This window comes from Lytechinus pictus, chromosome 9, assembly GCF_037042905.1.
Source record: "Lytechinus pictus isolate F3 Inbred chromosome 9, Lp3.0, whole genome shotgun sequence".
Classification (NCBI taxonomy): domain Eukaryota; kingdom Metazoa; phylum Echinodermata; class Echinoidea; order Temnopleuroida; family Toxopneustidae; genus Lytechinus; species Lytechinus pictus.
Genome location: NC_087253.1, coordinates 13,614,310 through 13,632,566, shown reverse-complemented (window position 1 = coordinate 13,632,566; position 18,257 = coordinate 13,614,310). Strand labels below are relative to the sequence as shown.

Sequence of the window (18,257 nt, the reverse complement as noted above, 5' to 3'; positions counted from 1 at the left end):
GATTTGACATGAGACGGCTGTGCATGTAAGTCCAGGAATAAATTAAGAAAAACCAACTCGGTGTTTCCTATTTGGTGCAGAAAATCTACAGTATGATTTTAAAATGTTACCCTTTCCATTAGTCAAACATTATAATTCGAATTTTCTTCTCAGAACCTTTCTTATTTAATCTACTGTACATGGAGGGGCTTTCGGATTTTTTGGCATTGAGGTGTAAGACTAGCCATTATTACCTCTGCCATTTTTACCTTTGCCATTTTTACCTCTGCCATTTTTTACCTTTGCCATTTTTACCTTTGCCATTTTTACCTCTGCCATTTTTACCTCTGCCATTTTTACACCGAGCCGTTTCATACAGCCATTCTTTTTAGATTGAAGAGAGTTAACATCAACAAAGTTTCTTCGTTCTTTTTTTCCTTTAGAGTACTTCTTATATATATAGTCGTACTTATGGATTGTAAACTTACGTTTTTTTTTTTCTTCATACTTCGGTGTCCGGCAGAATTATAGCGTGGATAGCACACGAGGCAAATTCTATCATATTGTATTTTTATTTTCTTTTCTCATTTATTGATTTATTCAAGTCAAATACATAAAGCATATAAAAAACGATATAAAAAAAGTAAAGAAAAAAATAGAAACAAAGATACGAAGTAAGATGCAAGGAAGATAAGAAGGCTGAGATTGTACAAAGGCTATTTACAGCACATGCATATAAATGAACATGAAATTTTCTTTTATCAAGATTTCTGTCTAGGTTAATCGAAGAGTTCAGGCTTAGCCTATTCTTCAATGTGAAAGATAACATAGACCATCTAAATAGGTTGTGGTTAATAAATAATTATGAATACAGAAGAATATGAGAGAAATCGGCCTCTTTGGCCCTCGACCTTGTGGGAAGATCCCTTGAGTTCATTTTTCTATGGCACGATGCCTTTTCCAATGGTGTGTGTGTGTGAGTGGTGGGAGTGTTTGCCAGGAATATGTGTATATAGGTGATTACCGTCAACCGTGGACATAAGTATCACAGACACTATCAAACCGGGAACGTCTGGTAAATGTGAACAACCCTCATTCAGCATCTCAAAATGGCTGCAAATACATAGAATGTACACTGCAAGAACTCCGGTGTTGATTTAACACCAGCCCGGAATCTATGTCCTCACCAGAGAAGTGTTAAACAACACCAGTTTCGTTTTGGTCTAACAACAGAAAGGTGTTTATACAACACCAATTAGTATTAAAACAGCATCGGCTTGATTCCAAACTGGTGTTCTTTCAAAACTTCTCTGGTGTGGACAGATATAGATTCCGGGCTGGTGTTAAATCAACACCGGAGCTTTTGCAGAGTAAAAAGCTGTAAAATGACCCGATCTCATTTATGGACATAATAGGTACGTGAGTATAGATCACTAGTAACCGAGGACATTTCCTATAGCCCGAGATATAGTCTTAAAGCTTGGGTTTATAATCATTACATAATCGTACGTGTGTGAGAGAGATAGAAGGAGACATGGGGATGGAGAGATACAGACAGAGAATGAGAGTATGGGTGTGTGTTCGAGAGAGAGAGAGAGGTAGATGGAGATAGAGAGCTAGATGGAGAGAGGGGAGACACACAGAGAAAGTGAGTGTGTGTATGTGTGATTTTTTTTGTGTGGGAGAGAGATAGATGGAGAGAGGAGGACGGAAAGATGGAGAGAGAGAGCGATCGAGAGAGAGTATGTGTGGGGATGGTGGGAGTGAGAGAGATGAGTTTGTGAGAGAGAGATATATGGAGAGAGGGGAGACACAGAGACAAGTGAGTGTGTGTATGTGTGATTTTGTGTGTGTGGGAGAGAGAAGGACGGAAAGATGGAGAGAGGGAGGGACAGAGAGATAGATGGAGATAGAGAGCGAGAGAGAGTATGTGTGGGCATGGTGGGAGTGAGAGAGATGAGTTTGTGAGAGAGAGATAGATGGAGAGAGGGGAGACACAGAGAGAAAGTGAGTGTGTGTATGTGTGATTTTTTGTGTGTGAGATAGAGATATATACAGAGAAAGATGAGAAGAGGGAGGAGGAGGGAGAGAGAAAAAAAGAGATAGATGGGGATAGGGAGAGAGAGAGAGAGAGAGAGCGCGCGATTATGTGGGTTAACCATAGAGTTATATAAACCTAAACACGTATTTAACTCTATGGGGTTAACATAATTAAGGAAGAGAAACGGAAGAAAAGAAATGAGTGTGCGAGGGTTGATGTTCGTTGTAAATGCCATGATTGGAAAGCGTAATAAACATGAGAACAGCGGAAAAGACAGATATCAATTTTTTTAGCGCATTTTCTTTTAAACCTTTTAACTTATGTAAATGCGCCTTGGGTCCATGGACCGAAATTGTCACTACCAAGAAAAAAAGGAGAAAAAGAAAGAAATGGAATATAATGAAAAAAGGAATGGAAAAGGGGTGGAATATGATATCTTCTGAATATTATGTTATAATCTGTCATAAAATTGGATTTTTTTTGCATTGAAAAGGACAGAATTTTTGCCCATTGCGCTACTATAGCCTATAATCATGATTATGCGCAAATCAAACAATGACGCCATTTGAATACGTAAACTATCTTTTAATTAACGTTTGAAAACGTTTACATTTCTTATTAAGGACAGTTGATATTTTCTAGAGTGTAAAAGAGTAAGTTTACATTCGGCATGTTCAGTGAGAGCAAGGAGTTCATTGGTGACAGCAGACGGTTAAAGTGCGTCTATTAGTTTGGACCACCTGTTTGAATTTCTGGAAGATCATTACTGTTATCATCACGATCATCATGATCGTCACCATTACTGTCATGGCTACTGTTGCTATTATTATCACTATTGTTACCATGATAGTGTTATCATTGTTTACATAATTACATCTTATTATTATCATGATCCTTCACCTCTTCTATTTCTTGTTCTTCGTCTTGTCTTTGCTCTTCTTCTTCTTCTCCTCTTTCTTTTTCTTCTTCTTGTTCTTCGTTTTCTATCTAGATTTCTTTCTTTCTTCTTCTTCTCCTTGTTCTACTCCTCCTCCTTGCCCCCTTCCTCTTCCTCTTCCACCTCCATCTCCTCCTACTCTTCCTCCTCCTTTTTTTTCTTTCTTCTTTTTCTTTTACTTCTTCTTCTTTTTCCTCTTCTCTCTCCGTTCCTTCTCATGCCTCTTTTTCTTTTCTTCTTATCATTGTCTCCTTCTCTTTTATTTTGGATAAGACATGTAAGAAGGGGAGGAGGCACTTATTTAAAAAAAAAATTGACGAGCAAAAAATAATAGTAACTCCCATGACGCCATAGAGGTGAAGGTGTTTTACAAACTGTTCTATTGTCTTAAAAAAATTAGCAGGGAATGGGTCCCTTGCTCCCAACTTAGATCCGCCCCTGCCTTTACATCAACATTGATTAAAATGAAAAAGGAGCAGCTTCCGTCAATATAAGTCTATACCGTTGCCATGGTGACGTCGCATCATCGCTCAAGCTAAGTCGTCTGTCGATACGGGACGATCGTTCAAGACGGACGCTCCGCTCCAGCGCCGTTATCTGCAGTAGATCAACGGCAGCAACCCGCACTATGTCACAGTCACACCCAATGAAATCAACTCCGATTCGATCAAAATTAATACGTTATCCTTCATGGCCCATCTTTAGTTGGTTGGAGTCGCTCTAATCGGTGTGACTGTAATGATATACTTAACTGACGATCGCTTCGATCGGTGTGTCGGCTGAGCAAAAAAAAATGTTTCGGATCAAATTCAGGAGAGATCTATGGAACAATGGATTCAACACATATTGCAGCATATTTCGTCGTAAGTTGAAAAAAATTAACTTTCCTCCTTATTTTCTTTTTATAGATAAAGCAACAATTTCCTTTTCTGTTAGTCGCGATTGTTGTATAAAATCAATTCATATGTCAGTAGAAGATGCATTGTATTTCATGAAATATTGGGAACTTTTGTTTGATTAATTATTTCAAAATGCATAATCAAAATGTTGGCTTTTCCACTGAGTAAAAAGTACCAATGCCATACGTTATACATGTACAATAATGCGGTATACAATACTTTAACATTTGTATTGTGATGGTAAGTAGTGTACATAAAGATTTTAAGGCAAAATATTTGCTTATTGTAAAATGATTGCGTTTTTTTTTTTTTTACTTCAGTTCATCCTCGTTTCGCGATGTTTCTGCATAGTGCTTTCGGGTAAGTACTCGAATTACATTAGTCACCACTTTCTATATTAAAAAGGAAGTTTAAACAAAATATTGGGATACTCAAAAAAAGTATATGTCTTTTTATATTTTTATCTAAAACCTAAATTGATGTGCTTGCTCTCTCATCAAGATTTGTACGGAGGTGCAACAGCTAAGATCGTAATGATAGAAGAGAAAATTCCAAACAAAGCTGTGATTATTTTTTTATATTCATTTTAGGCCAATATTCATTCAATATTTATGTCAATAGATATCGGGTTGATGCAAGATTATTTTCTTATATCGCAACACAAATCGTAGACGGAATGTTTCTGAATACAGAAACATTCTTGTTGATATAAAAGTATACACTGCAAAAACTCCGGTGTTGATTTAACACCAGCCCGGAATCTATATCTGTCCACACCAGAGAAGTATTGAAAAAACACCAGTTTGGAATCAAACCGATGCTGTTTTAATACTAATTGGTGTTGTATAAACACATATCTGGTGTTAGACCAAAACCGAACTGGTGTTGTTTAACACTTCTCTGATGTGGACAGGGCTGGTGTTAAATCAACACCGGAGTTTTTGCAGTGTAGAACGTCATCGTTACTTTTTCTTGTCCCCTCCCCTACCGTGTCCTTCGAAATACTTTATCATGTTTATGTTCGCTCCAAGCTGAACACACGCAAACGTTTCAAATTACACTCTAAAAAAGTTTACCCAATATTGGGTAAAATGGGAACATGCATGTTTGTTGGGTAAAAAGATATCAAATATTTTGTAAATTTTACTCAATGTGGCGTTAAAATTTACCCTTGAAACTTGCATTTTGCCCAATGTGGGGACAAATTACCCAGCAAACATGCATGTTCCCTTTCTACCCAATATTGGGTAAATTTTAACTCAGTGTTTTTCGAGTGTACAAACAGACGCTGTTGGTTAGCACTTAATTACTATATAATAACAAAGTCCCGGTTTGATTCTGCAGGGGCGTGCCCGACTCATTTTGTCAATATTTCATCACGATGCTATTACGTAAGCAGCATGGACGTCGAAGGGTTCGAAGCCTACACGTTATGTGATGGTCTTCATTCCGGGGCAACGCTGGCCGTTTTTCAGACGGATGCTGAGAAAAAGAACGTAGCCGAGGGTTTGAGGTGAGATGCTTTATTTCCCTCCTCAACGGGCGATACAACCGGGGGCGATTTAACCTTATGATCAGTGGCGGACCGTGAACCGGAGGAGACAAAGCATTGGGGGGGGGGGGGGCACAGCATTGTTCACAGACAATGCAGTGCCCCCCCAATGCTTTGTCTCCTCCGGGTCACGGTCCGCTACTGCTTATGATGTTTAAAGGACAAGTTCACCCACCAAAAAGCTGATTTAAATAAAAAGAGAAAAACCCAACAAGCGTAACCTCGAAAATTCATCAAAATCGGATGTAAAATAAGAAAGTTATGATATCTTTAAGTTTCAAATAAAAAAAGTACATTCTGGTCGGTAGCAGCAAATGAGGGAACTGATGAAATCACCAACTCACTATTTCTTTTGCATTTTATTATATGAAATATGAAATATTCTAATTTTCTTCTCTTTGTCCTGTGAAAAAAAAGTTTATTTCTCCCTGAACATGTGGAATTACCATTGTTAATCATTATATGGTTCAGTCAAGTTGGTCGTTATTGTCAAATCTGTAAAAATTGAAATATTGTATAATTTAAACAATGAAAAAGAAAAGAAATGGTGAGGGACATCACCGATTCTTTCATTTGCATGTGAAAAATTGTGATTATGATGAACTAATTTGTGAAAAATAAGCGGAAATTTAAAATGTCATAACTTTCTTATTTTACATCCGAATTTGATGACATTTTCAGCATTATGCTAAACTTATTTTTCTCTACTGATTCAAATAAAAAAAACCCCTCTGAGTTGGCTTGACCTTTAAGTAGTGGGGGGGGGGGGGGAGGGTGAGAAAAAAAGAGAAGATGAGAAAAAGGACGGTAAGGCAAGAAAGGAGATTATCCAGGAGAGAAGTGGAAAACAAAGTGAAAAATATGAAGTACTCTGGGCTGAATATATTAACATCTACGTAAATAGGGTACAATTAACAGATCAAATTGCTGCAAATTTCATCAAAATCTGATAACAAATAACATATAAATTGAATTTTAAAGTTTAGTGATATTTGTTTAAAACAGTTTTATGCGCGTCGTCAGGAATATTCATTAGGTGGGCTGACGATGTCACATTCCCACTTTCCCTTTTTTTCTTATGTAATTACATGAAATCATTATTTCGTTTTCCACAAATGCGTGAAGGATGTGTCTCCCTTATAATGAAATTAGTTGCAGAAATGAATAATGCATTAAATCAGTTGTCTATCCAATATTTTCAGTTTTTGGAGAAAAACATATGAATTAACCTAATTTCAGTTCATAAAATACAAAAGAAGTGGGGATATGGCATCATCAGATTGCTCATTGAATATTCATAAAGAAATGCCTACAACTGTTTCACTTGAATAATACAAATCTTTAAAATGCCATAGCTTTGTTGTTGCTTGTCCGATTTTGATAACATTTTCAGTGTTTTGTTAGTCCGATTTTTCTTTATCTGTTCAAATAATAATATTTTCAGCCTGGAGTACCCCTTTAAGAGACGAATGATGATGAGATAGCGATAGACATGGACCAAAATACTGATTAGAATATTGATGAAAATGATGTAATTAAAATGATTCCTGACCTAGCTTTCAACATTATGGCGAAACAAAAATTATGAGGGATGATATTTGTCAATCATGATAATGAAAATCGATCGCCCTTGCCCCGGGACAGTTTCTTGCAAGGGCAAGGACGATATTATCGATCACAGTTCTACATCGAACGATGTCAAAAAAATATGCTTTCATTGTCAATTAGCTGTTTCTATTAGCAGCACGTTGGCAACACTTTTCTTTTATTAAGACGTCCACAATTTTACGCGTTATATTGCTTTTGTTCATAAGTTATCCCTATTGAAAAGTTATTTCAATCACGGAAAGGCATGAATAAATTCTTGTTCGTGCCCAAAGGAGGTGGGGGATACACTGCAAAAAAAAATTAGTAGAAACTACTTAATAAAATTGTGGCAAAAAATTGCCTTAATTTTTTCAAGTATTTATGGCTTTGGCAGTTTTAAGTAAAATTTACTTATTTTCTTTGCCTCCATTTTACTCAAGAAAATTAAGTTACAATAACTTAATTCAATTAAGTAAAACAATCAACAAAATATTTGGAAATAATCATCTTTGCCTAATTGACTTAGATTTACTCAATCAAAGCAAGCTATCAATACGTGAATTTTCTTAAATGTATATTGAACCCAAATAAATCAAGTAAATCAAGTAAATTAAAAGACAAGTTGAAACTACTTAAAAACAACGAAAAATAATTACAAATTGTAAATTCTACTTAAATACATTAAGTGTTAACTACTGATTCAAAGATTTTTTTTTACAGTGTAGTTGCCCGCGTGAAATATAAAACTTCAACGTTTTACTGATAACTTTCACAGAATCTACCAAAAGTGCATGTGCAACGTGTGCTTCAATTTCACTTTTAGAAGATGCAAAAGAGCCACGATGACAAGCTCGCCCGCTTCGCCCCCTCGCTTTCAATCTTTATCATATATTTCTAATTGTCTTTAAATATTATTTCATCGATATCTCATTGCCTTCATCCCCATTGATTTTTTTAATTTTATATACACTGCAAAAAATCCGGTGTTGATTTAACACCAGCCCGGAATCTATATATGTCCACACCAGAGAAGGGTTAAACAACACCGGTTTTGGTATTAGTCAACACCAATTAGTATTAAAACAACATCGGTTTGATTCCAAACTGGTGTTGTTCCAATACTTCTCTGGTGTGGGCATATATAGATTCCGGGTTGGTGTTAAATCAACACCAGAGTTTTGCAGTGTAGTTTTATTTTTAGCTATGGATTCGTGGAGAGTCAACACCTTTTATTCGCTACCCTGATGAAAGAATGTTTGAATAAATACACGAGCGGACTCAAATAAAGAACAGCGTAATATTTACAAATGTTTTTCTTATTCGTTGACAAATAGGAAATCATGAATCAGGCGCCCGAATACTAAACGGGTCCCTAATGTGCCAAATTTCATTAGCACTTTATTTTGGAGGGTCTTCCTATCGCAATATATTCATAATGCACATTGAAATGGTACACTGTAAAACCTGGGGTGTTAAAACTGACACCAGTTGGTTTCTATAGAGGATCACACCCTGAGGTGTTAAAATTACACCCTAGAGATTGAATATAACACCAAAGACTGTAAATGTAACAACAAAAGGGTCTGTAATAACACCTATAGGTGTTAAACTAACACTGTCAATTTAAAACCGGTGTAAAATAACTTCCCAGGACCAAAATCCAGTTAAAACCAATTAGGGCAAAACCAATTGAAACCAGTTGGCCAACTGGTTTCAATAGGGAAATTGGAACAACTGGTTCCAATTGAAAACCAGTTGCCAATTGGTTCCAGTTAAAACCAATTGGTTCCAATTGAAAACCAGTTGCCAATTGGTTCCAGTTAAAACTAATTGGGCAACTGGAACCAGTTGGCAATTGGTGTCAATTGGTTCCAGTTGTTCCAATTTCCCTATTAAAACCAATTGAATCCAATTGGAGGCAACTGGTTTCAACTGGTTCCAGTTGAAACCAATTGGTTTCCAACTGGATCCAATTGGAACTAATTGGAATGAACTTAATTAGTTACAAATTAATTAGCATTTGCACTAACTCTTGCTCATATGCCAACACAGAAGCAGTATTATATGTCTATTAATACCAATGTAAAGGGCATTGATAAACTACAGACTTTCATATGTATATATATATTGTATGGAAGATCTTCAAATATATGTATTTTTATTTGATGTAATTTGGTAACAGTTAGTGGTGTACTAATTATCCTTTAATCTGTTTTAATTATAATCTATAACATTTATGAACATGGTTTTCACTGCTAAGTATTCTAAATACTTATCTTTAAAAAGTGTGGCACTTGAAATTGAAAAGAATTAAATAGATACATTGTTAATGATGATGAATCTCATAAAACATTAATCTGTGCACACTGGCAGATAATATGCAAATTAACTGGTTTCAATTGGATCCAGTTGGGTAACTGGAAAATTTCCAATTGGAAACCAATTGGAAATCATTTCCAGTTACCCAACTGGTTCCAATTAGAATTCATTTCCAGTTACCCATCTTTCCAGTATAGAAGTCATCTCCAGTTACCCAATGGGTACCAGTTAGGATTTCCAGTTACACAACTGCATGGTTCAAGTTAGGATTTCCAGTTACCCAACTGGTTCCAGTTAGAAATCATTTCCAGTTGGAAGTCATTTCCAGTTACCCAACTGGTTCCAGTTAGGATTTCCAGTTGCCCAACTGGTTCCAGTTGGGATTTCCAGTTACTCAACTGGTTCCAGTTAGAAATCATTTCCAATTGGAAGTCATTTCCAGGCCAACTGGTTCCAGTTAGGATTTCCAGTTACCCAACTGGTTCCAGTTAGAAATCATTTCCAGTTGGAAGTCATTTCCAGTTACCCAACTGGTTCCAGTTAGGATTTCCAGTTGCCCAACTGGTTCCAGTTAGGATTTCCAGTTGCCCAACTGGTTCCAGTTGGGATTTCCAGTTACTCAACTGGTTCCAGTAAGAAATCATTTCCAATTGGAAGTCATTTCCAGTTACCCAACTGGTTCCAGTTAGGATTTCCAGTTGCCCAACTGGTTTCAATTGGTTTCAACTGGAAATTGTTAAATTCCAGTTAAAACCAATTGAAACCAGTTAAAACCAATTGAAACCAATTGAAACCAGTTGGAAATCCAACTGGTTTCAATTGGATTTTGGTCCTGGGTTGTGTGGTCCTCTATGTACACCGGTTAACACCACAGTGTTTGCTGTGTATTAACATGTTGTTGGCAAGGCTGCATGACACCTGCTCCGGCGACAGTTACTCCACTGTCAATTTCACAAACTAATGGAATTGCCAACTTCAACACTGGATTTATCATTATATCCTATCCTAAACCTATAACCCTAAACGTAACATAAAACCCTAATGAAACTCTTACCCTAACCATATACACCTTTGACGAAATAAAGCCCGGAGCGATTGTCGCAAGAGCCAATGTCGTGTCACCGGTTGCCAATCATGATACCTATGAAGAGATGGATATTCATCGCTTAGATAATGATTTCACTAACAGGTGACTGTAATTGTCATCTGAATAAAATTTTATTCATACTCGTCTTCTTTGGTCCTATGATCGTCACCGTGAGAAGGAACTGAAGCAGTTCGTGACTGGACATTTATATTTCACAAATTATATGCGCAATAGTTAACAAATCACTTAAATCATGGAAAATCGATGTGCAGCTCTTGTTTTCCTTTGGTAATCTTAGTTCCATGTGTTTTATTTGGGGAAATGTATGCATATTGTAATGTAGAGGCAATATTGTGCTTGTTTACTATTCAAAATTTAATTTTCCCAAGTTTCTCCATAATATTCCAGAAATACGTGGTACATAACATGTATAGATCGTGTATCTTTCTATGTTATAGAGGTCCTTATGTGTGAGCGGTAGTTAGCGGATCGAATAATATCATATTTTATATCATAAATACCAAATATGAAGCATGTTGACTGAAAGGCACATGCTGAAACAGGGTATCAGCCAACAAAAATCAAGACCGGGAAACTGTTCCGTCTTTTGGTGATCAGATACGCCTTGGTAGTCATGGTAATTGCTATTGTTACATTGTAACAACACCTGTATGTTCTAATTAAGATGCACATAACCAGGCGACGGTGACTATCATTGGATCAAAGAAATGCTTGCGTCAATCGTCCATCTATTCATCATGTTCATAGGTCCATGATCGTACCAATACAAATTCTCAATCAATACGCGAACCTTGTAATTGTCGTGTAAGAAAAATTCTTCAAGTTTTCAAATCATATTCCTACTTCGCTAATTTAATCTTTATGGGAACCTCTTTATATTGTTCATTATGAAAATACACATGGCAGAACATAGAATGTTTTTCTTCCTTGGGGGTTGAAGGGGGGGGGGGACGGGGCGGGGCAAGACGCATAAAACTCTTAGAAGAAACTTTCCAATAATAGCTTAATATTAAGTAATACATTGAAATTCGACTGCAAAATTTAAGGAAAAAGAAGAGAGCAAAAAGGGTTAAAATCAAGAGCTTCAATATTGGTTATCTCTCATTTTCAGCTTAACGAATGGAACACGTTATCTGATTGGCCCACATCCTGCCTGTGAAAGCGGTTGCTATACGATTCGACCAATGGCAAACCTGGAAACACCACTCATCGGGCTAATCTCATGTGAAACCTTTCTTCAGTTTATCTGCGAAGCACCTATCATCTATGACGGTAAGAATGGTATCAAGATATCTTATACATTATTTAAAAATAATGATGCATGGGTGCATGTCGGAGCTTAAATGAAAATAATAATAACGTAATTGTATACAAAAAAAATACGTTCATTACAAATTCAAAGCAGATGTTGTTTGAAGGTTTGCATGATGGCATGTACAATCGCTGATGTGGTTTACGGTACACAATGTGGAGTGTTATAGAAACAGTGGAAAGAAGAAAGAAAGGAATTGGATAGGCGAGAAAGTTTCGGGCAGGTTGACTCCTGAAGACGGACAGTCAACCTGCCCGAAACGTCGAGTCTCTATAATGCTTCTTCTCATCATCTCTACTCGCCGACTCAAGCCAGCAACTCCTCATCCATCCTACTACTCAAGCTGTTTCTTCAACTCATCAATCTCTTTTGGTTTACAGTCCTTTTCAGGACTACTTTCAAGGAAAGAATACTCTACTCTCAAATCTCCACTTTCTCGCCTATCCAATGTCTTTTCTTCCTCTTTCCACTGTTTCTATAACACTCCACATGGTGTACCGTAAACCACATCAGCGAAATTCAAAGCATTTTCAATATTTATCATGATTTATTGCACTAACATCCAAACACACAAGTCTCATCTATTTTTCCCCCATACTTTAATTTTCTCCATATCCCATGTTAACCCATATTATATCATTCATCGAGAACCTACTAGTTGCTGAATAATAGAATGGTAAAATTTACCAAAATGGCTTTAATAATGATATTACGAATTCCCCTCCCCAGTATTGTTGACATATATAATATACAGTACATTTGTAGAAATCTAATACCTCGGTCACATTTGCTGTACGGCGGCCATACGGCGAGTCGAAAACAGCCGTTTTAACCTGTTTTGTACTAGCTATATATAGGTGGTTTGAATAAAAATGAATAAACGGCTGTTTTTGACTCGCCTTACCGCCGCCGTAGAGCAAATGTGACCGAGGTATTAGAAGTAGACCCTGATTCAAAGTCAAGTTTTTGCTATTTGTGTTTGACGTAAGAAACATCATGTATGTAACGACATAATATCAAAGCGCCCTCCCTCAGAGGATATAAGAGTACGCGTAAACGAAATTGTCATAAAGCGCCAGATGGCCAACGTGCGCAAGGCAATGACACTGACCTTAAGATGGAGGCGTGATGACGTCAAAACATAATATATATTTCTGTTTTATATCACAACCATTCCAGTTCCTGACGTGACCATTTCCACAATTACCAGCGACTCCACATCCATCACTGCACAATGGTCCTTCTCTTCTTCATCCACATCCTACACGGGTTTCAGAGTAACTGCGACGCCCTCTACGGGTGCCCAACAATCTACCGTGAACGTTAATTCTTCCGAGTTATCCGCAACGTTGAGCGACCTTTATTCCGGGACGGTTTACAATGTGACTGTTTATGTTCTTAATGAAGATCAGATTAGCACTGGAGTGTCAATGGATTCATTCACATGTTAGTATCCTCTCGATCATCTCAGAGTGTTGACCTGGGGCCCGGCCGTAGCACAAAAACTGGCCCGTAACACAAAACTTAACAATCACCGTAGAAGAATAATATTATATTTACGATAGATTGCATTGACCAAAATGTACAAGCAATCGTGAAAATCAAGCATACGATCAATAACTAACCTTTGTGTTACGGCAACCGGATAGGACACTGCTACAATGTCAATGTTGTTTAATTTGCCATTCAAAGCCATTATTGTTTGTCTCCTCGCCTTATTTCAGATGGCCAAGCAAAAGTGTAATCTATAAAAAATTTGAGTGCAAAATAATAGGTCTAATACTACCTTCACATGGAAAACAGTCTGATGGACTGCAAATTCCGTCTTCTGAAAAGAAGGTTAAGGTAAATAATTTGAATCCTTGCACATGGTTTTGATTAGTTGATTGGATATTACATCGTTCTTGCTACTCTGGTAGACTTTGGTAGGTTTAATACAACGACAGCTTGGTCCTCATGCTTTTCATTTTCATATCAATAACATGATAGAAAACGGTAACAATTTTGTAATAATTCCTCAAAATGACTCTTTCTTGATCAAATCCCACAAAGATCATAAGTCCAAGATTCTGTGCGTGACGAACAAGTAACAGGGAAGTGAAAATTAACGCCCACAGCGCAGCAAGTAGATATTTTCATTATCATAAAAATTACCATGGCTACTTCTCTATATCAATCTCACGAATAGATCCCGGTTATGTGCCCTGCCTCTTGGCGACCAATGTCGACAAGGAAATAACGATATCGTGGTCGAGTGCCGCTGGCGAGGTCGACGGTTACCGCGTCTGGGCTTACGTCACAGAGAAGACCCAGGAGGACCAAGAGACAGGTGACCCGACCACCCTATCGCATACCTTTAGCGGAAAGAACGGGAAGACCTATGCCATTGACCTCTACAGTTACGTCTGGGTCAACGGTGTACAGTACTGGAGCTTTCCCATAGAAGCAGATTTTCATCTAGGTGCGATTCAATAGCCATCGTCATAGTTTTAAGGCGACGGCACACCTTACGACTGGTCTGCGACCCGATTTAGGAACAAATCGCATTTTGCTCATTTTCTGAAGATGTGAATGGAACATATCATTTTATTTGAGGTTGAAATTAACTGAAATAATAATATTATAACAATTTTGAAAGATTGCAAGCCCTGATCTTGGAGTAAAGTCCAAATTAGGTTCAAATAGTAGCCAATCGTAAGACTGCTATGACGTCATTACGACTAGATATTAAATTCGCTTTTATTCTAAGAAGGATGATAGCATAGTCTCAAATTTGATCATAGGTATTCGTACGATGATTTCGACCATTACACAGTAAGATATTCCAAGTCTCAATATTAGCATCAAATTCTATTACATTTTATTCTGAAATCGGGTCGCAGACCAGTCGTAAGGTGTGCGGTGGCCTTAAAGACCCTGACCGGTGTAAAAACAATCATATATCAAAATAAAGGTAATGATTCATACAATACGAATATACCAAAAATATTACATATATCTCCTTCCAATAGTTAAAAATATTAAATAAAAATCAAAGAAACTGCTCCTCCAAAGTACGCTTCGATTGAGCACCCCCACGTCGCCTGGAAATGATGACGTCACGTTGTGTCAGGAGGGTTGTGATTCCATAGGTTTGTGTACAAAAGCATTGGGTATTTTCTTCCATTTCCATGTTATGAATCCATTTTTTTTTTCGTTTTCAGATGAAAATGGCACTCAAAATTATTCACTGTTCAAATTGTTGTAAACCTACAACTATTCACTACCTTTTTTGTGATTTCTTTGTTTGGCTCTTATTGGGCCTAAATTGCTATGTCAGGAAAAGTTGTTATACATAATCTAAATGCAGATAGAATTGAAATCTGCGCCAAATAAGCAGGAAATAAAATATTGCAAAAACTAGTTCAAAACTGCAGATTTCATAAATTCAAGCTTGTGGGTAAAAATATATGTGATATCCCTCTGTGATAGAAGTGAAGAGAATGAAATGCGTTATCTGGAAAGCAAAAAAATCACCCAGTTTTTCTGTGTACAAACCTATGGAATCACGACGCTTCTTACACAACGTGACGTCACGGTCTCGAGGCAGGTGAAAAGCACAATAAAGCCTATTTTCTAAGCGGGGTTCGAAACCCGATAATTGGAATATTCTTAAGCAAAATACTCAGCTGGGAAGCGGTGAAAATGCATAAAGCATACCTTGGTGTATTTAGTAGCTTATAAGCTTTCGATTGGTATATAATTTATCAATTTCATTTTCGGGTCCGGTCTGGATCTTTAAGATATTAGAAAGTTTTTCTCCATGATGCACGACGGATTCAGAAACATAGGACATATATTGCCAAATGTCAAACATGGCAATGAACAACCAAGACGTCTTTGTCGAAATTTGGTGAATCAAACTGCAGTCTCGTCCTGGATTCTGGACAATCGACATATTTGCAATTGTTCGTCTGCTCCGTAACTCAGGATGAAACTGCAATTCCAGTTCACCAATATTTGACATAGACCTCCCAGCGGCTCATTATCAACTGAAATGTATTGTCAATACATGTACTTTGTAGTTGCATCCGTCGTGCGCCGCGGAGGGAAAACTATTATTGGTAGTTCTCTCCCCCTTCGGGAGAAAGACATGTGGATGTATTTCATTGACATCAAGGTTACAGTTACGTCTGGTGGGTGTTTCATAGAGTTGTTAGTAAGAAAAGAGCGACCTTACGAACGACTGGTGTTCCCTTCTTGTAATAAATGGTATACACCATTGGCGATGGTTTAGCGCGTAAGAAAGGTTCACCAGTCGTTCTTAAAGTCGCTCTTAACTTACGAACAGCTCTATGAAACGGCTCCTTGGATCTATGCGATGTGCAGTCTTGAGTGATGCTTCCCCAGAGCAGTACTATCTTACACATAACCTTACTCACAATTAGCATGGGCGGAAATCCCAGGGGGGACAGGGGGGACGTGTCCCCCCTACTCAAAATAGTAGGGGGGACACAATATCAAATGTCCCCCCTACTATTTTTTGTCTTTTATGATGGTAAGAAATACCTCATTCTAAATCGAAATAAAATATGTATTTTGGGACAAGTTGGGACGAGATGACCGTACTTTTGGGATGATAACCTTTTTTTTGCTTGTCAAATTTTCCCGCCCCTTGTCCCCATAGGCGGATCCAGGGGGCCGAGACCCCCCCCCCCACTATTGTCGAAGCAAAAAAAGAAAAAAAGGAAAGAAAGAAGGAAAAGGAAAAAGGAGGGAAAAGAGAGGAGAAAAAGAAGAGAAGGACGACGAGTGCGCATAAAATAAGATGAGGGGAAGAGAAGAATCTTTCGTGCCACTATATAAACTTTTCGCTCGCGCTTCGCGCTCGCATTGCCTGTTAGGTGATTTACATATCTTGCTAAATATGGAGCTCAAATATCAAGTTTGGAAGTCAATATACAAAACATATTTCACCTCGGAAATCGAACTTTCATTATTTTGTGTGATTTACAATTTGATTTTTAAAAAGTGCTCTGTAAAAATGTCAGTTTTATGGTCTGAATAATTTTATCAACATTTGCTGCTTGCGCTGCGTGCTCGCAAATTTTGATTTATCAGGTACCTATTATTTTCGTGTATTCCATAAAGTTTTCAAAATATCCCTTTTCAGGTCTGATTGTCAAGGCGTATCAGCTAGCGCTGCACGATGGCATTTTGATTGGCGAGTTATGTATGTTTCAATATTGATTATACAACTACTTAAAATCCCCTTTTCATGACAGTTTATCAAAAATTTTAGCTCGCGATTTGCGCTCGCATTAATGGTTAAAAATATATTAACTGATGCATCCTATTCATAATTACAAAAGTGAAATGTCCAGTTTTTATGCCATAATATCATCAGATTTCGCGCCCTCATTAGGCATTCATAGATATGATATTAATTTAATAATTAAATTGTCCCTTTTGTTTCATCTCGCGCTTAGCAAAAGGAATAGGAAGATAGTCATCATTTTCATGACATGTCGTAAGGATGTCCCGGTCCTATGTCAAAACTCAAAGTAATAATAATAAAAATTTTAGCTCATTTTTTTAAGTGCGATCCATATCCACCTTACAATTTTCCTACAAAGTGCTCGAAATATAAAGCTGTAATTGACTTTTTTCAGATCGGAATATCAAAGTTTCATGATTTTCATGATTAAAGATGTATTTAGAATGCCTAGATTCTAGGTCTAAATATGAAACACGCGCATGCATGTTTATTCAAATACTCAACTTAATCTCTATTTAAATCACTATCAAGTTTCAGATCACAATATCAAAATTTTTCTGCTCGCGCTTTGTGCTCGCATTATTAATGTAGGAAGACCCCCTATTACTCATCCTTTTCATGATTTACTTAACATTGATTTTGATTGATATGTTTTATTTAAACACGGTAAAAAGCCCTCAGCTTGTGGCTGTTTACAAAACATGAACAGAGTGGTCCATTTTTAGGTCTAAATCTCGGTTTTTTTCTGCTCGCGCTTCGCGCTCGCATCAATTGTTGAATTATATAGCTATCCTGTTCACGATTACAAAAATTGATTAAAATTTTCCATTCTTTCTTTAGAAATTTTCAGCTCGCGCTTCGCGCTCGCATTTTTTGATTGTTGAAATATGTAACGCCTTCATGGCTAAGTGCAAGCAGTCCTTAACAAGTACCTTTTCAACAGGTACCAGTTCAAAACGTATATAAAGATTTTCTGCTCGCGCTTTGCGCTCGCATTATTAATACTCATCCTTTTCATGATTTATGAAACATGAATAGAGTGTCTCGTTCAGTAAATATTATAGGACTAAATCTCGAAATTTTCCGCTCGCGCTTCGCGCTCACATCAATTGTCTGCTTATATACCTATTCTGCTAGAGTTACAAAAAGTGCTTAGAATTTAGGTGAAAATGTCAAAAAAAAATCAGCTCGCACTTCGCCCTCGCATTCTGAGGTTGCCACGCAGTCAAGCTTAGCTTATAGTGGCAACCCCTGCAACCTTCTAAA

General features: G+C 37.3%; 1 protein-coding gene across 1 annotated transcript in view; it reads left to right on the top strand.

The window, feature by feature from the left end:
• Nucleotides 1–3,758: 3,758 nt before the first annotated feature.
• LOC129267713 (adhesion G protein-coupled receptor L3-like) overlaps nt 3,759–18,257 on the top strand; it is a 34,850-nt gene continuing 20,351 nt past the window's right edge. Inside the window, exons 1-6 of the mRNA XM_064104731.1 lie at nt 3,759–3,820; nt 4,177–4,216; nt 5,201–5,369; nt 11,534–11,694; nt 12,914–13,180; nt 13,923–14,195. Coding sequence (XP_063960801.1) covers nt 3,788–3,820; nt 4,177–4,216; nt 5,201–5,369; nt 11,534–11,694; nt 12,914–13,180; nt 13,923–14,195 — 943 coding nt within the window. The 5' untranslated portion in view covers nt 3,759–3,787. The remainder of the gene's footprint in view (nt 3,821–4,176; nt 4,217–5,200; nt 5,370–11,533; nt 11,695–12,913; nt 13,181–13,922; nt 14,196–18,257) is intronic.